The sequence below is a fragment of the Protomyctophum bolini genome (genome assembly GCF_963924005.1).
Source record: "Protomyctophum bolini genome assembly, chromosome: 5".
Lineage (NCBI taxonomy): Eukaryota > Metazoa > Chordata > Actinopteri > Myctophiformes > Myctophidae > Protomyctophum > Protomyctophum bolini.
The window spans coordinates 13,984,091-14,008,397 of record NC_137866.1 but is presented as its reverse complement, the minus strand read 5'-3'; the positions used below and the strand labels follow the sequence as shown (position 1 = coordinate 14,008,397).

At 43.6% G+C, this 24,307-nt stretch overlaps 2 protein-coding genes across 4 annotated transcripts; one reads left to right on the top strand and one right to left on the bottom strand.

Moving 5' to 3' along the window:
* Positions 1-673: 673 nt before the first annotated feature.
* On the top strand, positions 674-4,290 carry LOC308314961 (tumor necrosis factor receptor superfamily member 25; the record flags this gene model as incomplete). Its single annotated transcript, XM_080762785.1, has 4 exons — positions 674-794; positions 1,039-1,085; positions 1,813-1,909; positions 3,801-4,290. 4 exons carry the CDS (start codon positions 674-676, stop codon positions 4,157-4,159), a joined length of 624 nt encoding a protein of 207 aa, XP_080618911.1. The 3' UTR covers positions 4,160-4,290.
* A 10,187-nt stretch (positions 4,291-14,477) lies between these two features.
* Positions 14,478-23,776, bottom strand: LOC308316101 (5-aminolevulinate synthase, erythroid-specific, mitochondrial-like). 3 transcript variants are annotated; one of them, XM_080764486.1, is made up of 11 exons: positions 23,628-23,700; positions 22,443-22,593; positions 21,179-21,542; positions 20,723-20,821; positions 20,146-20,368; positions 19,454-19,638; positions 18,778-18,957; positions 18,401-18,565; positions 16,503-16,771; positions 15,748-15,910; positions 14,478-15,421 (listed from the first exon to the last, which is right to left on the bottom strand). In XM_080764486.1, the coding sequence occupies exons 3-11, from the start codon at positions 21,519-21,521 to the stop codon at positions 15,258-15,260; spliced, it is 1,791 nt and encodes a 596-aa protein (XP_080620612.1). In that variant the 5' UTR covers positions 21,522-21,542; positions 22,443-22,593; positions 23,628-23,700; the 3' UTR covers positions 14,478-15,257. The 3 variants fall into 3 exon arrangements, with proteins under 3 accessions (XP_080620612.1, XP_080620611.1, XP_080620613.1); XM_080764485.1 differs by lacking the exon at positions 22,443-22,593 and having other exon boundaries at positions 23,628-23,776; XM_080764487.1 differs by lacking the exons at positions 20,723-20,821; positions 22,443-22,593 and having other exon boundaries at positions 23,628-23,776.
* Between the last annotated feature and the right edge of the window lie 531 nt (positions 23,777-24,307).

Below are 24,307 nucleotides of genomic sequence, written 5' to 3'. Positions count from 1 at the left end.
TGTTTTTTGATGCGCAACGTACTACTCTTTCCAACTTTGATTTGTCTTGAGAGGTTGTGTGACCAAACCAGACAAGCATGGAGAAGGTTAGAACACTAGCTTTCAATAGTGGCCCTGTAGAAGTGAGTCATGGCTGCTTGGCTGACTTTAAACTTCTTAAGCTGCCGCAAGAAATAGAGACGCTGGTGTGATTGACCTATTATGAGACTGGTGTTAAGATCCCATGATAAGGATTAATCTTTACATGGTTGGTTTTCAGAACCAGCTGTCAAAGAAAAGAATGTCGGAAGAGTTTCAACTGTAACCTGTCAACTACTACTACAACTACAATGACTTCAACTCTGACCACATTGAAGAGCACGTCAAATCCCAAAGTGTCACCACTGGCCCCTGCGTCTCCCTGTCAGTTCCTATTGAGTTAATTTAACTATTTATTTTCATTTTCAAGATGAGTCGTTTGTTATTTGATGTGGTCATTATGGTTTATTTTTTAAATAACACTAAATGTATTTTGTGGGGGGATTTTGTGATGATGAACATTGCTGGTGATGCTGGTTTTGTTTCCTTTCCTCATGTCCTTCACAGCAGTAAACCTGTCAACTACTACTACAGTTAATTCATTTTGTGGAGAGCTTTTGTGATGGCTTTTGTCATGTCCTTCACAGCAGTAGACATGTTAGTACCCTTCATCCCAGTGGTTTCGGTGGCTGTTCTGTTTCTGGTCGGCTTCTGTTTCGTCATCCGATTCTACCGCAGCCCTGAAAAAGCTCCCATCGAGGATCCCCAAATCAATGGTAACAGAAAGAAAAAGGTTACATACTGTATCTCTGCATATGGATGATCATACAACATGCATTTTGTACAGAGGGTTGCTACCTGAAATCTACCTGTTTTCATCTACCTGAAAGATGTTAAAGGCCTTTAACATTTTTGTTAAAGGCTACATCCTTCTTTGATGAGCTGAGCAAAGTAAAATTGTTTGGTTAACAATTCAACAACAGGTTGCTTTTTGTGTGTGCTTGTCATTCATCCTAACAGAACAGCAGCAGCAGCAGCAACAGCAACCCAGCAGCCACAACACACAGGTTTGTAATATGCCCTCTCTGCCTGGCGCTGATGCTTTGGAATGGGGGGTCAGATCAACATATCTGAATGGGTGACAGCAGACTGCTGGGCGAGCACTGGCGCTTTGGCATGGGGGGTAAGATCTTAATTTTTGGGCCTGTTAAGAATTTGTTTTCGCCGGCTGCCGGGTGCGGCTGCACTAATAACTCTGGGGCAGGCCCGTCTAGAGTTTAAATGGACAGGTATCAGTCAAAAGGGAGACATCGAAGAGGAAGGATGGATGGGGAAGGATCAACATATGGAATGTCAGAACAGGTCAGCTCCATATATTGAGGTCAGATGTCGAGTTGCTGGCCAATATCAGGGATCTCCATATATGGGCTTAATATTGATGACACCAGGGATCTCCATCCCATAGTTAACTGCGACCTTCGGTCGCAATTAATATGTGAAAGCCGGCACTAAAGCCTGATATAAGTACTTGGTTGTGCATAGTCTCTTGCATCGAGTGTAGAAAATCTACAATCTCTGTCGCGCTGCATCACGTTGTGAGACAGTAGTACATCTTATATTTTCGATGGGAAACATTGGCTTATATTAAGATTAAGGCAAAAGAGAAGTGGAGATGTACCAGATGTGATGTGATTTTAACTACTACAAAGGATCACAACATTTTTGTGGTGATTTGCATTGGCAATCCAGACGTCTGACAACTTTGCTGTTGTTTTTTTCCTCATCTACATTAAGATATGGGATGGACCTTCAATGATATGCTGTCAGAGTCCAATATTATCTGAGGATCCTCTTACTAGTGCTCTACTGCCAGAAGAACCACAGTGCAGAGGTGAGTTTTAAGCTGTTTGCCACTAGTTTATGTCTGAATGGATGTATGATTTGACATCTGTTATGGCTTGGCTCTCAGGCCATAACAAGGGGAGACCAGACGGATGTAAATCAGCAAAAAAGTATTTTATTTAACAATTAATGAAATTATATAATCAAAGGATTCATGGTTAGCTCCAACTAAGGCTGGCAGGGAACAAACTGCCCAACTAACAAAAGATAATCAAAAACAAGGATGCTCTTGCTGCCTGCCTGAGGAGGAATGGAGAGACAAGAACATTATTAGCACAGCAGGTCTTTTATAGTGTTTTGGACGGACACTGGCCAGGTTGCCCGTAACCGAGCAGTTGTGTTAAGTGGAATTTTAAAGCATACAGTAGCTATTGTGATTTTATAACCAGCACTGTAAAACAAGATCTGCATAATATTGCTGACAGGCCATACAACCCTACTTAGAGTACAGTTTAGGTAGCTTTAAGAACCATAATATTTCCAGGTACAAAATGTGTTTATTTAGGCTAGTACTAAAAGCAAGTAAGGTCTTTGCTGTTGGCTACTGGTACCCATTATCTCCCTAACAAATACTAGCAATACCGGGGTACACTGGTGGGTGAAGCCATGTGTTTTCTTTCTTTCTTCCTATCTACCCTCGGCCTCCTGACTTCCTACTCTTTCTCATTGACAGTGAATGGACCATTTTACGTCATAGGGTAAACACAAACATTGCGTAATACAAACAATGATGACGAAGGTGAGGACGCAAATTGTGATTGGCCGGAATGAGATGATGTATGATGATGTACGATGATGAGAGCGCCCCTCACTTCACACAGGTTTGATCTTTCCAGAATCAAGGCCCTTTTCAGGTCAGCTCAGTCAGCATGCTGCATATTTTTTGGTCAACCTCACAGCACACAGTGTGGAGGTGGAAGCAGGGAAACTGGATGCCTTCAATCATGAGCATCTGTCAGTCGCAGAGATTCAGAGGAAATGGCAGATCAGATAGTGATGAGCAAGTGTCTATGTGTCTGTTTGTGGGGCCCTATAACCCTGCACAGTGAGTGACTGCTCTTTCTTGTGGAATTCCTTAGACATTGTCAACATCACTGTCAGATAAGACCAACCTTTAGTCAAAGTGTGCAAAAGTTCATGATGAAAATATGTAGATTTAGATTTAGATCTAGTATCTAATATGCAGGCCTGTGGAAAAAGTGAGTACAGCTCTTGAAAACGTATTGATTGATTGATTGATTGATCATTAGAGCATCATTAAAGAGTATAATATGGACATCCTGCGTCATTGAAATCTGGTTTGGTTGTTGTTGACATGTAACAGACAACAAAACATTTGAGCCATCCGACCTTCATCAGTGTAAATATAAATGCAAAAAACACTTGGGTCGGGTGAATAGCAGTAGGACAGTGTGTGCACAGATAAGGTCATGGTATTTGGTCAATGCCAGCAGGTATCAAGTTTGGCAACAATCTTAAAAGTATATTCAGTGATTTCACTTAAAAAAGGACCATTCAGGGATTTGGAAAATCATATAAGGAGTTCCTTTGCCTAGAGGGCCCAGTCTTCATCCAATCAATGATCGAGCGGGGGCAGGCCTTGGTGCACGTGCTGTTGGCCTGTTGCTAAGTGGACCTTTCAACATGACAATGACTAAAACCATAGAAGCAAATCCCTAAACGAATGGCTGAAAAATAAGGAATAGAAGGAATGCATGACTTATAGAACGGCCAAGTCAAAGCCTAGATCTTAATTAGTGTGCAAAGAATTCAAGAAGGCCCACAGATTTGTCCTAACTTTCTGAACTGTATATTGAACCACAGCTACTGTACTGTACGTTTTATCCTACATGTTTTAACACTAAACTCTTTCATCACAGCCCCTGGACAGGACAGGCAGGCGGACTGCTGGCCTGCCGCCTTACTCTATGCCATCATAAAGGTGGTGCCCTTGCGTAGATGGAAGGAGTTCTTGCGGTTCCTCTCGGTGGAAGACCGGCAGCTGGAGAGAGTGGAACTTGAGGTTAGCCACAGCCTGGGCTCCCTGGAGAAGCAGTACCAGATGCTCACACTATGGAGCCACAGTCCTTCTGCAGCTCTGGATGATGTTTACTCTACCCTGCACTACATGGACCTCGCCGGCTGTGCTCAGCAATTGCAGGAGAGCCTGGAGAACCTACACTGGGAGACAAACAGCAGGCTGAAGCTTGTGGATGTTAGGCAGACCAGGGCAGCATAGCCCCCTCTGGGGCCGCAGTGAACCAAGTCTGAATGGATCATTTTGGATCCGTCAAACACTGATGTCATGGTTCAGCTGCAGTCCATGCGGTTTGACACCTTTTATTTAAAGGTCTATGTAGGTCAGGACTTGAGGTTTTCAACTGCCTGGAAGTGGTCCCTGACAATGTGTCACTATAGAAAGTACAGACTGACTAATGGAGATGTCATACATTAAGACTATTTTGACTAAGACTACTGTATATTATGGTGGACATTGAGTAAATTATATGAATGTGGTGGGGGGGATATTGTTCAAGTGGTAGTGGCCTTTTATTTATTTTTTGTGAAAAAGTCAAAGTCAAAGTCGTAATTTCCAGTTTCACGATGGGAAAATAGCTACAATCTACAAGCACACAGTGCTGCGCATTGAGACGCATTGTGAGCTTGTAGACCTGCTATTGTTTGCCAAACGTTTGCCGTTAATGCATGCACAGAATAACAACTAAACAAGTCTGCTTAACACTGTCCATGGGCAGAAGTGGGGTATTTAACCTAAATGAAAAAGAAGCATTGAATTACTGGAAATGGTATGGAGGCTCATCAGAGTTTATCTGGTTAATTTAAAACAATTACTATATATTTGTGTTCGTCTCCATACGTTAGCCTAAAGTAGCGTGATAAGATATTTCAATACAATTGTGCAATCATCATAGAATTCAGGGCCTCAAGACAGTACTGTATATCACACTGCAGGGTCCCAAATAGTTATTAACAAAAACATCATGACATCTGTGGAGACAGCAGGAATAATGGCAATTTGTTAACCTTTCACCCAGTGCAGTGCCCTCTGAATGTTGACGTTTTAGCAATTAACATCACTGCAGTCTTTCCTGTATCTCTTCTGACATCAAGAAACTGCAGGATGAAAGTGATGTCTCACCCACATGTTGCATATGAACTCATTTAAGAGAAGAAACTGAAATTCCCCAAAGACTAGCTGTCACATTTTCGATTCCCCCCCTATGATTGTGATGTACAGATAGGGATTTGACTCAGCTCTATGGTTTTGTTACTGTATATTGCAGGGGAGAGAGAACCTTTTCGGTCACTTAGCCGTGGTCACCCAGTAGGCGGCTATACCAGACAGTGAAAATCTTCAGACATTCATCAAACAACAATAATAATGATTAATAATGCTTAAGTTGTTTTTTATAAATTCCGTTGATCACCTTAATAGCCCAATCTGATCACTTGAAGTACAGTACAGTATATATTACTTTAATATTTCACTGTAAGATTCACTGTTGTGATGTTATTATGAGTATCTCACTTTGAGAGGTTTATATTGATAGTAGCCTAAGTAGCCTAAATGTTTTAGGCCTACTTCATGGTTTCAAGTTTGTATTTTTATGTCATTTATTACAATTTTATATAAATACCAGACTGTGGAAAACGACATGTTTTCTTTTCAAATTGTACCACTGAAGATAACCACATCATTTTAATAAAATGTGTCTTTAGTCTTTACCACTCTGATCATATCCTATAAAAGTCTCGACCACAAGATGGGAGTGTTGGCTAAAGATGTCAGTGCAGCCAACGCTTATAATGCTCCCAAACACATTGGTCAGAATAAAATGTATACATGTGAGTTTGGCTGATTTTCGCTCTCAAGGCCAGGGCAAAGGCGGATTAGTCCAGTCTCATGAATTGCAAATGTTTTGCTTTGTCACAAAGAAGCTCTGCTCTCACTTAATATGAAGTTACTACTAGCATGCATAGGCTACCGTAACCCTACAGCTACACTGATTCAGTGCTCCTCTCGGACTCGGACTCAAGCTGTAATGGTTTCCCATGGCAACCGGACCCATGCGCCCGGGAACAACAGAGTTCTCACACTCATCGTAAGTCCATTACGACTATTTAGGAAAGAGAAATAACGTAGGAATGTGAAGTTTTGTTGTATTTGTTTCCCACGCTATTCTTCTCTATATGTAAAACGTTTGAATAGAATATTTTTGTTATATCTGCCTATGTGTGGTGGCAGGAGTTGCCTTCGTTTTTCCACCGAGCTGAGGAGGGATATTGAATTACAAAAATGGGACCATGGTTTTGTGTGTGAGTCCGTCTCAGGAATTTCGATAGACGTTGGATGAATATGTTGGGAAAACATGGCATTGGTCACGATTCATTTTCTCGAGGATGAAATTCAAGCTAAAAAAATACAACCTTTTAACTTAATCGCGGGCAAGTTGGGCAACTGCTCTACTTGGCAACAACAGGATGCACAACAGAAACAGAGGCAGGTGACTGAGTGAGTGGCTGTCCAGAGATATGGACGTCGGTATTGGTTGTATACTGTATAGCCTAAGCCTAGGACAAACGTACGGTATTGTAGACTTATGAGAGTGCCAATTTTCTTGTAGGCATAGCAGTATTTGCTGCAGAATAAATATGCACATTGTGAATTCAAAATATGTTTTTAATTGATTAGACTGTAGAAAAGTGCAATCTGCAGCACTCCAGTTGCTTTTAAATAGATTACTATATTTTATATAGTTTTAGTTTTCCATCAAGCATAACTATATATTTTCTGTATCTCATTCTCAACCTCTTTCTTTCTTTCTTTCAACAGGTCCCATGCATATTTTGAACCCATGGTGAACGAGACCGGCTGCCCGAACATGACATCTACAGGTCGACCTGTGGCCAAGGTTTCTGAGCTGTGTAGGGACGGTGACAAATGCCTTAATGCTGGCGAGTTGGGAAGGGCAACATCCCTCTACACCTCCGCCTTCAGGACTCATGCCACCTCCACTGTGTCTCACATGCGAGGCCTGGAGAAGTGCAACCTGGCCAGGGTGATCTCCAATCTGGAGTCTTGGCTTGACGGTAATGGGGAGGACCAGGGCTTGGAGAAAGGTCTCAATAAAGGCCTGGCTGCTGTGTTTCTATCCACGCTCAGCCCCAACAACATATCGGCCACCATTTTCAAGATGGAATCTCTACTTCAGAGTGGTGGTCAGGGCTGTGAGGAGATTTCCGCTCGTTGTGCGGCTCTCCTTGAAGGGAAGAGGAGCCCTCGTCCAGAAGGTTCCATGCGTTTGGTGTTGGAGCTCACCCGTGCCCTGGCTTGCTTGTTCTCGGAGCCCCATAGTAACAAGGGGCTGAGACTTTACCTCCAAGCGTACCAGAAAAACAAATATGAAACGCTGACACTGGTCAAGGACAGACAAGCTCACCACCTACCCAAAATAGTGAAGGCCTTCTCGGATAACATATCACTTAAGTGTTCATCAGCTTTAACATCTGATGTGGAATCAGAGTTGAGAACACGTGAGGATGAGTTGGACCCAGAAGCTTTGATGGAATTGCTTGAGCTTCTGTCAGCTGTCTCCCCTGGGTCCAGGGAAGTACAAGAACTTAAAGCGGCCCATTTGTTTTCGACAGGCACGTTTGGGGAGAGTGCAGAGGCATACTCTGCCATTTTGCAGAACAGTGCACTGCAGACGGGCATAAGCAAAGACAAGGCAGGCCAGGAGTTGCCACCAGAGAACAGAGCACGACTCTTAACCAGCAGAGCTGCAGCCCATTTCTCAGCTGGCGGGCGCGCCGCAGACGCGTGCAGGGACCTGGGAGAGGCGTTTGAGATCCACCCCGCCACCGCACGACTGTACTTCCAGAAGCTCTTCGTGGAACACGGCACAGGGATAGCCGCCCGTAGCCACCTCCGCCAGCAGGCAGAGAGGGGCCTGTCCGGCTACAGGGAGAGGGTCTTGGTTCGTCCAGATCTCCGGTCCACCGAAGGAGTGGAACTCCTGGATCCCGTGATCACCCAGTTGAGGACACTGTGTCACTTGGAACCCGACGGGGGAGGCAGAGAGCTGCGAGTTCGCCTGGCTGACTGTCTCCTACTCCGAGGGGAGCACAGGGAGGCCCTGTCCATCTGCAGCCAGCTAGCTGCTGCCCCAGGGCACCAGAGCTACCAGAACACAGTACAGGTGACTTGATTTATGCATTAGTCCATAAGAAGAAAATGTTTCTGGCCCTCCATTTATTACCTGCTTTGTCTCTTACATAATAAATAGGATCACACACACACACACACACACACACACACACACACGCACACACACACACACACACACACACACACACACACACACACACACACACACACACACACACACACACACACACACATATTATTGTATTATTGACTATCTCTATAGTCATGTGCTCAAGATGGATCTGTCCGATATTTCATATTCCATCCAAATTGGCTATAATTGGCTTTCAGACTTACGTGCAATCTTTCACACACTCTCTTACTAGGCAGAGGAATATATCCCACCCTTTTTACATTGGCCTGTTTATGTTATAGCGCCACCAACACATGGATTTTTGCAAAACACATAAATCATCCAATTGCCATCAAAGGCATATGAAGAAATGGCACCCTTTTCACATTGGCCTATTATTGCGCCACCAGGAGACCACAACCTGACCTGGCTTGGTGGAGACCTGTGCCCGAGGGGCACTTTTTCTAGTTCAAGATGTTTCTATATGGCGGTCTTCGTACATCTCTGAAACAGAGCATCTGCAAAAAAACTGCATAAAAATATATCTAAATGTGCAGGTGCTTCGTGGCTACGCGCGTCTTCTCTCCGACGACCACGACGGGGCCATGGAGGACTTCCAGGCGGTGATGGAGCACAGCGCCCCGCATCCCTCCAGCTGCGTGCGGGCGCTTTGCGGCAGAGGGCTCATCCGCATGCTGGGAGGCAGTCACTACCTCACGGCCCTGGACTACATAACGGCCAGCCGGCTGCAGTCCCAGGACACGGCGCTCACGGTGCGCTGCCTGGTGCCGTGGAACTGCCGCGGTCTGCTGCTCACGGTCCTGCAGGAGCAGGGCAGAGTCATGCTGGAAGGCACTGCGGAGAAGAAGAGCTCTGGTCTTGGTGAACAGTCCCAAGAGCAGCAGCGGCAGCAGAGAGATCATCCCCAGGCCGCCATGAAAAGGGACAAACACAGAGCAGGGTACAACACATTTATAGTCTCACTTTCTCACGTAACCATTCTCATTTTGGTAACATAATTTCACTTTAAATCACTTCATCCAATTCTCGCTTCACTAATGCTAATATATACGGAATTGTTTGTGCTTTTTGTAGGTTGTGCTTTTACAAATTACATTTTATACTGTGTGATATCTATTTTGACAATATATTACCTGTAGATAATATACATAGAATGTTTAGGCAATACAGTATTAAAGATAGTGACCCTAGTCCTAATTATTGCAATGTCTAAATTACATTTCACAAACTAAATTCTGCAATAATCATAATGGGAACTTAACAAAAATGATTAGGAAGGGAATAAAGAACAAATACTTCATTAATGTTTTTGTTTTCTCCCTCTGTGTACACCAGGACCCCCAGTGGGGTTCACTCCCTCGCTGTTTTGCTAATGGAGCTTCAGCCCGGTGCCGACGGGCCTCAGATCCTGGCAGCCGATGCCCTGTACCGGCTGAGCCGTGTGGAGGAGGCCTATAGGCTGCTCCTGGCCCTTGGACCTGCCAGCCCAAGGGCCCCAATACTGGCACGCCTCGCCTTGCTGCAACTGCACAGAGGATTCCTTTATGATGCCAATCAGGTGGGTAATATGTCTAGCGATTTCAGGTGGGTATGTCGAGGGATTTCTTTGTCAGTTTACTCAGTTACGCTGTAAAATCCAGTGTTAACCAATAACCACGCCAGGTGCTATAACCATTTAAATCCAATACTTTGTTGACTGGGCTCTATACATATGGTCCCCTCCCTTTTCTGCACATGTGCTATGTCCCCCAAATGTTTGTCTATTTTTGCTGTTCGCCTACTATGTGACATTCCCAGAATAAGGATGCTAAGGTATACACATGTACATTTGTAGCTGGAGTTATGATTTTTTTTTATAAGTTAACAACACTGCGGATATTACTGTCTACAAGCTAAACTTATTGGTGTTCAAAGGTGTAAGAAATAGCCAGCCACTATATGTTGGAGGAGTGACAATTATAGGTCCAAATCAAATTCAGTAGTGTTGACAGTGTTTCCCCTGGCAACGGTTCTCCCAACGATTTGTGACAGGCATCATGGTTTTATTCCTGTCTGGTTTCGTCCTCCCAGCTGCTGAAAAAGCTCATCCAGTGTGGCGACACCAGCTGCTTGCGCACCCTGCTGGCGCTGGCCCATCAGAAGGACAGGGCCCTGCTGCAAGGTCACTGCCACTCGGCCTCCAAACGCATCCTGGATGCTGCCAAAGATGAGATCAACCTCCGGGAGGCTGTGGCCTATCTTTCTATCGCCATCATGGCATCTGGTGAATACATCTTTGATTTGTTTGTTGTTGATACCTTATCGGTTGTTTCTGTAGAGAAATGAAATGATTAGTATTATTTTGTTTTGTGTTTTAATGCAGGTGGTGGGGCAGCAGACAGCCTGCTGGAGAGAGGAAGGTGTTATGCCTTACTGGGTCAGCGAAAGACAGCCATGTTTGATTTCAGTGCCGCTCTTAAGGAGAACCCGAACCACGTACAGGCCCTCTGTGGGAGAGGCTTCACACATCTCATGCTGAACCAACAGAAGGCACGGTTGCATATCATGTCATTGTGAAATTGCTTTTCACGCTGGAAATTGCTATATGGATAGACATCAATTAGTTTGATAAATCATTTAGACTTTAAAACTTTAAACTTTTGTAAAGACATTTAGATCATTCACATCTTGATTTGAATCTTGACTTAAAACTACATTAATTATTTTTAAAACATGGTTGGAGGTGGTCTAGATCTCTCTACTCATCCATTGATAGATATTGACCCTGGTGGCATTGTCACTCACTGGGTGACGATGTCAATAAAGTTGTTTTAAGCGGGCGGATTCACCGGTTTGGTGTATCATTGTAGTTCGAATGGATCATCGCATTGCAATGGACTCTTTCCGTTGGGAGATAAAACCTACAGATTATAGCTTTAAAGTCAAGGTGCATTTCATATTGAAACGTGAAAACCGTGTAAAAACGTCTCTTGTTTGTCACAGGAATGCACTCGGGATCTCTTGGCGGCACTTCAGATAAGCTCCGATGTAGTCGTCAAAGACATCCTGTCACTCAAGGATAAGGCACGGAAACTGGTGTGTGACTGGCTGCAGCAGTACTGCCGGAGCAATCTGTCAGCGATGCTGGCCGCTAAAGCTGTCCCCTGCAACGAAGAGCAGCTCCGAGACGCTTTCCTGATTGGTGGAGCCCTAATGAGGACGGACTGCAGAGACCCCAGGTGGCATCTCCTTTATGTGGACACACTCTTAGCCAAAGGTGAAAGTGGAGCTGTGCGAAATATTGTACCTAGTATTCTCAGCGAGATCCTTTGTCTATTAGTGCAGGGGTTCTCAACCTGGGGGACGCGACCCACCGGGGGGTTGCCAAATAATTTTGGGGGGGTCCCCCCAGGTTATTGTAGCGGTCAATTTGTATTGGGGGTGGGGCGGGGGGCACGAGACATGGCCAAAGAATTTCCGGGGGTCCCCAGCCAAAAACGTTGAGAACCCCTGTATTAGTGTACTTTTGAGAATTGTTTACAGGGTTGTTGTTGGAATTGACTATGCAGGGTTCTTGTTGGAATTGACTGTAATTGCAATGTCTTTTTGTTTCCATTTTGTATATTTACTGGTGAGATGTAATCATAAGCCCCTTGTTTCGTGACGGCCGCACCAAGTTTGAATTCCCAATGAATTCCTGCTAATACTTTCCATTTGCTCCAGGTGAGGTGAAGGCAGCAGGGGCTCACCTCTGTCAGGTGTTAATACTTTCCATTTGCTCCAGGTGAGGTGAAGGCAGCAGGGGCTCACCTCTGTCAGGTGTTAATACTTTCCATTTGCTCCAGGTGAGGTGAAGGCAGCAGGGGCTCACCTCTGTCAGGTGTTAATACTTTCCATTTGCTCCAGGTGAGGTGAAGGCAGCAGGGGCTCACCTCTGTCAGGTGTTAATCCTTTCCATTTGCTCCAGGTGAGGTGAAGGCAGCAGGGGCTCACCTCTGTCAGGTGTTAATACTTTCCATTTGCTCCAGGTGAGGTGAAGGCAGCAGGGGCTCACCTCTGTCAGGTGTTAATCCTTTCCATTTGCTCCAGGTGAGGTGAAGGCAGCAGGGGCTCACCTCTGTCAGGTGTTAATACTTTCCATTTGCTCCAGGTGAGGTGAAGGCAGCAGGGGCTCACCTCTGTCAGGTGTTAATCCTTTCCATTTGCTCCAGGTGAGGTGAAGGCAGCAGGGGCTCACCTCTGTCAGGTGTTTGGTCAGGATCCCAGGGAGGCGGTGGCCCAGGGCAGGGTGGGGGTGGTGGACTCCTGGCAGCAGAACTATGGCGGGGCGGCCAACAGGCTCAGCAAACTGGCTGAGAAAGACCCTTCCAATGTGGACTTCCTGCTGAACCTGATCCCTCTCAGTCACAGGAAGCGAGTGGCACAGGTACAGTGGATCCATGGTACAGTAGTATCACTATATTGGACAACTAATTGAAATGGTAATAACCGGGCTGCTAATGTTTTTCATGCTAATGTCCTTGAGTCATTACAGACGGCAAAATGATTGCAGTACTTCACTGTTTGTCTTTGTGAGTCATTTGATATTTTTTACTTTTAACTGGAAGTCTCTCTGACACCTGATGAACATACCGGTTGTAATGTCAGTCCTGAACTGACACCACTGGCTGGTTACTGAAAGCGAGATCTAGTTTAGACGTGTATAATAATAAAAACAAAAATTGATGTCCAAACCGTTGACTTCGTTTGAATTAAATGGTATTTATTTACCGTCACTTCAGCAGGTTAAACAATGACCAATTCAACAGCCTTTGTTCTCATGTTACGATACAGTCAACAAACTGTTGCCTTTTTCACTTCAGAACAACCTGTGCCTTGTTGCCCACTTCCTCATATAGACAGGGCGTTGGCCTTGGCCTTGACCGTGACGTCAATTATAGAAATAAAAAGCATAGAAACAAAATGGCTCTTACACCGGTAATGAAGCTGAGATTCAGCACACGAGTAGCACAGACCTCACTAATATTTGTTACACCACAAGTACTTTTAACCAAGTAAAGTGGTTTCATCCATAATTGAATCGTTATTATGCAATACATATATAACAGTATGTATTGTGTTGTATGTGTAATCATAGGCAGCAGCTCAAGAAGCCAGCACTGTGTCATCGAGTGGTCATTGGGATCAGGCCGTCAGCCTCCTGACCGTGGCAGTACAAGCCATGGGCAACCACAGACTCCAGTATCTCCGTCAACGCGCTGCCTGCTTCGCCCAGCTGGGCTTACACCAACGTGCCATCGCCGACCTGGACCGAGTTATTCAGAACCACGGCGGCTCTGACTCCGGCTGCTCGGACGACCCCCAGGTCTGGGCCGAGGACCTGTGTCGGCGAGGCCGCAGTCTGGTCTTGTGTTCCAGAGAGGGCCCGGCTCTGGAGGACTTCACCAAGGCCCTGGAGCTGCACCGGGGCCAGGCCATCCAGTGTGTGGAGGCTGGTATAGGACGGCTGCGGCTGGCTGAATGCTTCCTACGAGGGGCCCTGCAGCAGTATGGAGAGCAGCAGCTCAGCAGAGCCTGGGCGCTGGTCGAGAGTGGCTTGGCGGTGGACAGCGACAACGCAGAGCTGCGCAGGCTCAGGTCAAAGGTCAAACGTGAAGTCGCCAGCCCCTGCAATGTGAACTAGGTGTGGTGGATATATCCAAAAGTCCCAAAAGAAAGATCTCCAGCCTTGCCTAATGTACAGTAACCATATCAGTGCCTATAAAGATTCACTCTGTTGATGAGGAGCTGATGGAGAGATCTACCCAAAGTCGGGACATATTTTAAGGGGTGTTTTTTAAGATACTTTTTGTGGATTTCTTTCTTTATTGAACAGAACAATAAAGAATGACAGGTGAGAGCAATGACATTACATACAGCAAATATATGTTGTGCCCAATATATATTTTTGTTGAGATAATATTGAATTTGTATTTTGAAAATGTTCACATATATAACAAAATAGCAAAAATAGCAAAAGAGGAACAGTGGTTAAACCTATGATGGACCTGATCTATGCCTTTGATCTATGTCACTTAATATTATGTCTTCCAAGTTCAAATAATAACAGTATTGTCTATCACAGATCTGTTGCATATAAATATCACAAGTAGTGTTCTGATCGATAGAGATAATTTAATTTAGATTTTATTTGTCAAACTTATGTACTAAACTACTAAACAAAATTTGCTGCAATAATTCATTCTCCATTCAAAGTTCAGTTACTAATCTTTTTTTATTGAGCTTGAATTAAAAATTTACAAAAATAATATATGTAAATTCAACATGATGGATTGTCCAGTTGTATCACAGGACAATAAATAGCATGATTTCATTAAATAGAAACTATCATCCTTATACAACAGAAATAAAAAGTGCCGTGTGCAGGTTTAATGCCATTAAAATGGAGGAACACTTTTGACAAAAACAACCATATTTAATTAATATAATTTACGGTATATAACAAACACAATACGATTTGGCAACTACTCAAAGACATACAATATCTGAAGATAATAACTGGAATACAAAATGCATACAATCTGGGATAGCCGAAACATAATAGAAACACACAAATGCTTTTTTCATGCACATGAGCTCTTGTGAATGTAGCCTGAAGAATATGTTCACTGTCAACAGTGACATCCAGTGTAATATTTTATTTATTAACCCATTCAAACCGGGAAAGCATATGTCAACTCATTTTACATTTTTGCGTTGGCTATAGCAGATTTACAAGTTCACGGTGCGTCCCTTCGTGCCACGCTGCGAGCTTGCACATCTGCTGTTTTTGAAAATAAATAAATAATAATAATAAAAAATAATAATAAAATAAATAAATGTTGAACTGATTTAGAAGGCATTTGTAGAATCGGCCTCAGGTCTTAATGGTTGTAATTTGACGTGTATGTTGTGTATTAATGTAGTCCCATGCATACACACTTACACAGCAATGTATTGTGACTCCATGTTGTGTTTTAAACTTTTAATGTAGTCTCATGCACACACAGTGATGTATTGTGGCTCCATGTTGCCAAAGTAGGACTTCTCCCATTCACTCATGAGGTCAAAGTGCAGTGGGCGGTCACAGAAGGTGCAGGAAGCTGTGGCCGGGCTGTTGAGGGGGAGCCCCGCCTCCTGCCACACCTCCACCAGTTTGTCTGTAAAGAAAAATCCAAAATTTGGGGTTAGTCAATAAATAAAGTTGGGCAATTACTATAGTGTGGCTGCCCTGTTAGGTCAACCACACTAATAATTTGTGATTAAGAACAATAGAATACAATATATCAAAGCTAGATGAACGAGTGGCTAGACAGACCGTATGACAAATGGATGCCATGGGGGCCAATAGCACAGGGAGGGAACAGAGAGGTATATAAATCATTTTCACCTGCCACTGTCCCTCATAGTTTAACTTAATTGGATTCCAACCAGTACAACTCTAATTTCATTTCTATGGAAAAGACAGAGGTCACCGCCCACTCACCCACAAAGTATTCCATCATGGTGGGGTCGTGGTGAGGGGAGGGAGCCAGGCGGAGCAGCTCCTCTCCGCGGGCCACAGTGGGATAATTGATGGCTTGGACGTAGATGTTGTGCCTTTCCAGGAGGATGTCACACACCTTGGAGTTGAGCTCGGCGTTGCCCACCTAGAGTATGGTCATTGAATGGTAACGTTTGGTTATTTAAGATTGCATTGTTGCTGTTGTTCGCTACCCATTATATATAAACTGAGGTAGTTTTAAGATCAAAGCGACTTGTAGCCATGTATGAAGTAGCCATGCGACATATGCAGTGCATACCCTCACACAGTATATCCCAAACGGAAATGGTAATGTGATAATGAGTGGTAAAATATGTCTGATACTACTGAAATGTGATATATATATATACATGGTTTTGCTCTTTAAATCTTTGCACTGGTTTTGACAAGAGAAATTACTCTGAACCTATATAAAATACAGTACGATAAAGAGTTTTCAGTTACATAATATGGTTCATTGTTACGGTTATGGTGCTATAGTACCTCAGGGTTCTTCAGTAGTTTTTTGGGACGGTAACTTGTGGTGCTAGATAGCACCTTAAGATACGCTACTATGGTATGGTGCTATATATAGCAGCACTAACATAACATTATCCTATGAATTCTCCTATGATTACCCTTTCTTTTTGAGTGTTAGCCCCTCCTATGAACAGCGTTGTGTGTATAGGTGTGTTTGTTGATGATAGAGTATATCGTACCCGTATAGGTATGATGTGACTGGGACAGTTGACCACAGGCAGTCCCTTGTCCATTAACAGCTGTCTCATGTGTTTGACATTCCTCTGGTGGGACCGGCGCAGCCCCTGGCCCTCTGGGCTCCTGAGGACCCTGACTGACTCCAGAGCCCCGGCTAGGACCATGGGAGGCAGAGAGGTGGTGAAGATGAAGCCGGCCGCGTAGGAACGAACCGTGTCCACCAGGGCGGCGCTGCTGGCAACGTACCCTCCCACACAGCCAAAAGCTTTGCCTGGAGGAGCAGTAGGAAAATGAGGTAATTCATTTTTATTAGGCCTATTGGCACCTTGTGTACAGCAAACCCGCATGATGGCTGCAATCCAATATTAATGGATCCTTTGCACTTCACAGTGCAATTGACTACTTGAAGCCATGCACGGTGCAGAGCAGTGGTTCTCAACCTGTTGGGGGGGGGGGGGGAGACAATTTAAGGACTTTTAAGACATTTTTAATTCCTCCAAAAAAGAAAAGGAAAGAAAAAAGACCACTACTGCATCAAAAGTAATCAACAAACTATACTAGGCCTTATGAAAATTGGTCTAACATTGCCCAAATTGTCAAATAATATAAGAAATAGGCAAAAATGTTGAAAATAACATCGCAAAGTGTTGTGAGCTTGTATATCAGCAATTTTTCCCCACAATATTTATCTGTGGAACAGAGTCAAACTAAATATAATGCCTCAACTCACAGTTCACATAATGATTCTTTTTGGGGAGTGGGGTCATGGCCTGAAAAGGTTGAGAACCACTGGTATGGAGGCTCTCTATGTTTTATCACTATAGCCAGAGTGGGAGTAGAGCAGGGCATGCAGCTGATAACTGCCGTGTTTCCTCTGATAACAGCTAGCTGCTTTCATACCGTCGTTTAGCTGACATCACGCTGGCAGCGTCATTGGTAAGAGTTAATACGGCCCCAATGTTGGCCACACGACAGCGTCAGTTAGTGTCATTTGGCCGATCCTACAAATGACTTCTAAAACATTAGTTCTCAAATTTCTTTGTGAAGGATCCCCCCCCCCCCAAAAAAAGGATATTGCATTTGCCACGGATTATTGCCACGGACCCCACCATCTGAAAATGATTTGTGCCACTAGGGAACCCCAGAATAGAAGATTTGTGTTGTCATTCAAAATTCAAAACACTTAAAAAAATGCAAATGTCACTTCGTGCCGCTCTGTGAGCTTGTAGATTTGCAATTTTTTTAATAGCCAACACTAGGAGAAAACTTTTGCACACCTAGCAATCAGGCGTATGCACAGGTGCGTAGGCCAGTGGACATCAATGAATGAGTATTGTCTTATTTAATGAAGCAACGTTTCGGTCCCTCCGGGGCCTGAGGAAGCTTAATTAAATAAGACAATACTCTTGTGCCGAGCAGATACACAGTGTGCGGGTGTACCTTATTGCTTTCATTAATAGCCAACACTAAAATCTAAAATGACACGTTTTAATGGGTTAAATTGAGACTGAGTAAAGAGGAGAGCAGAACTTGGCTTGAGTTAATCTATGACCACCGTTTGCCCTGCCCTGCCTACAGTATATGCGAGTTTTCTAATAATTATGAAAATACCATGCTAATAGCAAGGGATTTCCATGGAATGTTGACCAAATATCAGTTCTATTTATTTTCAGCACATAATCAAATTCCAATGCCACAACTCTGGTGCAATACTGGTATAATTGGGAATCACATGGGCACGGCCATTGAAATAGGCCTGTGACATCTCTCCAGAATTCTCAATAGGGAATTCTGGGATCACAGAACCCCCTTCCTGTCAAACGACCTCTCAACGTTGATCAGGAGTGGAGTTGAGATAAAACAACAAGTTTTATGCTGCTGGTCCTTACAAATCACTCACCTAAAGTCCCAGAGACGATGTCGATCTTGTGCATGATGCCGTCTCTCTCGCCCACGCCAGCACCTTGTGCGCCGTATAGCCCCACAGCATGCACTTCATCCACGAACGTCAGGGCGCCGTGACGGTGAGCCACATCGCACAGCTCCTCTAAAGGGCATATGCCACCTGGAAGCCCCAGCGAGTGACAGGAGTAATATTAGAATGTAAATGGTATTCCAATGTGTGCATGTTGCACCCCATCAGAGTTTTGAATTTAAATTGGTCCGTTGCGCTACCTAGCTAGTGGAATACTGCCATAGTGCTAGTGCAAAATATTCTTTCAAGGACTTTGGCACTATATTTTTAACAAACACCTCCAGGTTCATTATAATACTCACCATCCATGGAGTGTACGGTCTCGAATGCCACTATTTTGGGAGTCTTGGGGTCAGAGCGTCTCAGCAGCTCCTCCAGGTGACTGCTGTCATTGTGGCGAAAGATGAAACGCTTGGCTCCACTGTTCCTGATGCCCTGGATCATCGAAGCGTGGTTCCCTGCATCAGAGTAGATCTCACACCCTGTATGTCACAGTAAGCAATAAGCATAGCAGGTCAATAGAGCAGGTCTCATCCCCACAAACACAATGTCACAGATATTCCCTCATGAATCTAAAACTCCTGACCACAGCCTGCAGAGCACGTGAAAGGGCATCATAGGCAGGGGATTGTTGTGGTATGGGGGGGGGGGGGGGTATGGGTGGCCCTATGGAGGTGCTTTCAGGTAGGATAGGGTCAAACTCCCTAAGGGTGTTCTTTTGATGATTTGTTCATGATTGGCTGCCTCTAGGCGGCCTCTAAGCCAATGGGAGACTTACCCATAAAACCCATAGTTTGAACAGCAATGTCAAGCTGTGAGCTGAGGCAGAGGCTGCGGCACACAAACTGATTATAGATGTTCATAAACGAGAGCTTGCTGCACCTGGCAGTTATGACTGAGTCATTCTTGTGTTTTCTAGTTATATTTATTTTCGCTATGCACTCTGTCTCAGACACAGATATAAAGGTCACCATTTACCTGGGAGCATCTTGGCCAGTGTGAAGAGAGTGGAGTCATTGGCCACAAAGCACGAGGAGAAGACCAGGGCTGCATCTTTCTGGTGGAGCTGGGCCAATTCCTCCTCAAGGGCCACGTGGAAGTTACTGGTGCCTGAGATGTTCCTGGTGCCACCGGCCCCTGCTCCGTGTTTGTCCAGGGCATCTCTGAACGAGTCAAGGCGGAAAAGGTAAAGGTTGAAGGAAATACTAACTAACTTAAGTGCAGATAAAACCTTTATCTGCACGTTAGTCCCATGACCTTAAGCAGGACGTGTTTAATTGTTGTTATGACACAGCTCACTCACATTACTTATTTAATCAGTAATCATGAAGCCTTAAAAGAATCCAGTCTTAATCATTCTGAAACTCTTATAAATTAGATTCCATACTTAGATGTTTTTTCTAACGGTCAAGGTCACCACTGAATAAAGAGTTGTCTTATTCAGAAAGTTGCTACTTTTAACAAATAATATCAACATAGAAAGTAACAGTCGTATCAGGCTGTCAGCCTATACTGATGACGTAATTCTGTTCTCTCCTATTAGGCCTGATGTAGTAGATATACAAATTATGTTTGTATACATTTCTCGTAGTCTATAGTCAAACAAGTTCATTGGCTAGTGGCTACATTAATTGAGACTATTGATCTTTTTTTTAACTGTTATGTTTTACCTTATTCCCTTGATGACCTGTGGGTGCCGACTCATCCCAAGATAATCATTGCTGCACCAGACAGACACCGGGGTGCCCTCCCTCGCAGAGGAAGAGTAATCCTCAGCAAATGGGAAGACCTCTGCACTGCGGTTCACGGTCTTGAAGATACGGTATGTGTGGTCGCTCTTCTTCTCAAAGATCTTCTTGTCAAAGAAGTCGTCATAGTCAAAACTGGGGCCCACTGTAGGAGGCAGAAACATGATATTCAAGTTAACAGGGGTATAGGATAGGAGAAGTCCATTTTGGACGGAGGAGGGTCACCAGTTTAATCCCTACCAGGAGGATTTGGATGCTGAATGAGACTCAAACACAACCGTCAACATGATCTTAACCAGGGCATGTTTAATTGTTCTGACACAGCTCAATGGCGCAGCCAGAGGTTGTATTGACTCAACTACAAGTGTCACTATAAGTGAATGTCAAGCAGGGTGTCATTGCTGAAGAGCACATAGTACATGCTTAGCAAATCTTCTGTGAGTAAATTATGTCAAAAGGAGAAGTGGGCATCTGCTGGTTTCGTCAAATAGCAGCTCACCAATGTTGTCTTTGAGTAGGTGGGTCACAGTGTTGGTTGCAGCTAATGAGGATGGGAGGATGGTGCTCTTAATTTCCTTCAACAGAGAGCTCATCAGACCTGTGATTGAGGAGAGAAGACCAATAAAGGCCCTATTTGTGTCATTTTCTCTGTAATGGATACAGTATGTGCTTTACATTTATTTGGCCATGTCAATGACATTGTTGCCTCCTATTGATCCAGTCGACCAGTTTGACCTGCAAGAGTGCACAGTCAAATCCTTAGTGTTAATTCAACTCAGAGTGTGTACAAATGTAACGAAATGGTTATTTTAACTCCATGATTTGGTTAAAAAGAATTACACTCTCTGAGTTATATTAACATTGAGGATTTTATTGTGTGTTTGAGCCATAGGTTTTGAGCACTGACTGCAGCAGAATGGAAGTGATAGTATAGGCTACAGAGACGATCGTCTACCTGTGTTGGGCTCCCCTGTCACGTCCTCCTGGACCTCAGGGCTGGCCCGGACCAACCCAATCTGGGAGGAGACAAATGGACATCCCTTTGACACGGACACAGCCACCTGGGCTGCCGACTGAGCAAATTGCCTCTTCTGGTCCACTGCGAGGGGCGGGGCGTTTGGAGGACGGCTGGATGAGACGCCGTTCCGATTTCCCAGGGAAGGGGCGCTGCTGACTGTGATCTGCCGGGCGATGAGGGGGCACCGCTCGGCGAAGGAGAGCAAGGCGGCCCCCGTTTTCCTCAAACCCGGCTTGGGGGCCGACTTCAGGAAGGGACAGTGGTGTAGAAACGCAGCCATAATGCAACAGCTGTTCCAATTCTGAGTGAGCAAGAAGAGCGGATCAAGTTGCTTTCATGAATCTTTAAATGCTGTGTTGCTGACTGTATTCAGTATATTTACATGAGAAAGGGCACTGCAGTGGTAGGCCTACAGACATTTGGGGATGTACAGTTTGCCAATATAGTTCTCGGACAACACATTTGGCAGCCAACGACATTCAAGAAGGAATAATTTGAACACTATATGGTGTCCCCACGGGGAAAACATTTGAGGAAAAACAAAGCATTGAGTTTCAACGAGCTTGTAGATTGTGTGTGGAAATATTTGGTGTAGAGTTAAAAAGTAGGGGACAAAGTTGGCCTAATAGGTGTTCAGCAGTGGTCTTTATCAATCAAAATAATAATCCCATGTTTCGGTACTTTCTGGAAATGCTGGAAGAGCAACAGCACATATATAGTCCATCCATGTTAAGTTTTAATAGGCTACAGAGCAGATGTGTCCTAATGGGCGCGGCAGGTTTCTGTGTCTAATCTTAACACTGCAGGCACATCGCTGTCCACACTCTGCAGGTGCTGAAGTGCGATTCTGACGAATACGTCATTATGCTGTTTAAGACTCAGCAGCAGGCAGCAGCCTTCTTCAGTCTATCAAACAATGCTCTCTATAATGAACACAATGCCGTCAGTCACATTCTTTTGATTAGCAAACCGCAAAAGTTTTTTTTCCTTCCCTAATTGGCTCACCATTAAAGGTTATAGCTATAAAACTTTTCAGACAATTAAAATGATAGCCTATTGTTGGAAAGCTGTACTATAGCTATAGGCTCTAAGGAAGCAGCCTAACTCATTAATAAATAGCCATCTGCCAAAACAATAATAATCAAACGTTTCGTTGCGGTTGACCTGATGAGAACTTTTATGTGAGTAAACATTGACCCACCACAATATCAGACCTGTCTCACAATGCTCTGCGGTCAGCAGATAAGACCATTGTTGTGAGGATCTGTGGTTTATTCTTGTGGTTCGAGGGTTGGTATATCTGCAAGTTGGTATTCATATCAAGATCCTCTTGTTGTCGGAGGCTTTTAACACTGGAATATAGGTCAATCGTGTCTTGTGTTTGTTTGGGTTAATATTTAGGCAGTATAGTCCTCTTCATGAGATTACTGTATAACACTATAACCGTAGTTATATTATAACCGTAATCGTTTTGAATGATACATTATATTAAAATTAAATAGCCAGGCACCTATATGGGCTATTCCACATAATTTCTAAACTACAACGAATATATTAATAATAATGATTTAATGTTAGAAAGTAACTACCGGTATACATTTTTGTCAAGTACTTTACTCAGGTACAATTTCGAGGTACTTTTTTCTTGCATGTTTCGATACTTCTAATGTAGTTTTAATTTTTTACCTTACTATAATTATTTGACTCTTTACAGATTATACACCACACACATCAAGGTAAAAATGATCATGTATTAGGTTAACCTACCCATGCAGCACATAAAGTATAGGCTAATTACACACCAGCCCCATCTTTAGCTTAAGTTATGACTACCGTATTACAGTATAGGCTACAATAATATTATTGTGAAATGTCCCATTCTGTATAATGAGGCACTGAGGCAGGTATCCTGCAGGTTCCTGTAGTCTATTTTGTTGCCAATATACATTCGTATTTTTCCTAAAAAATAAACATTGAATGCAGGACTTTTACTATACTGTATATTTGTCTGTCATTAATTGTTTCGATGAATTGAGTATACAAAAGGACCTCAATGGAAACAAGCCATAGGCTTTCTTGGGTTTAAATCCTCTTCAGACCTTGTATTGAACTGTAGGCCTACTTTCCTGTGCTCTGCAAAATGCTAATAAAGTATTCAATCAATCAATCAATCAATCAATCAATCAATCAATCAATCAGTCAAACTCATCAGTAGCCTATAGAGTGTGGTATTGCTACTTTTACTTAAAGTATTTTACTTTCCCCCACAACTGTAATGAATAGCCAAATAAATAACAAATAACAAAATACATTTGAATAGCTTGAAGACATAATAGGTTATAACCAATATCTACATAACAATGTAAGAAAATGATAGTAAACTCACCTGTTGGCCTGCACTGAGGACCGAACTTTAAAACAGCAAATATGCAGAGTAGCTATAGAGGCACCAGCCCGTTAGTTAGAAGTTATTGTTGGCTTGCATCATGATGCAATATTCTGTGAAAACTTTCTCAGTCACTGTCACCGCCCTTATCACCCACGTCATGTTGGGGGCTATAGCTAGACAACAAGACAAGCCCAGACAGAATTAATTGTTGGGAAGTTTTCTTAGCTTTCTTATACTCTATTCTGCTATAAACTATTTCGACTTTTAGCCTATTTAAACAACCAATTGATTGTAGAACAACTTGTCATAATAGCTAAAGTAGCCTATAGGCTATTTAAAAATCATAGGCTTGCATCTCATTTTTTCACAGAGACAAACTAGGATATTAAGCAAAGGGATATTTCAGACTTGGGAGCAGCCCAGACAGTTTTTAACTTGGTTTTTAACTTGGCCAAACGGAAAAATAAGGAGGGACTTGGAAGCAAAATGAATACCCATAGCAGATGTACCCATCATAGGGATGGATGCAGTGGAATTAGGAGTCCTAATTGGCGGAGAACAATATTGGAAAATGGTCACAGGAAAAATGGAGAGACTGAATAAAAGACTATATTGCACTGGAAAGTGTATTTGAATGGCTGGTGCAAGGAGAAGTCACCACGCTAAAACATCAGCTT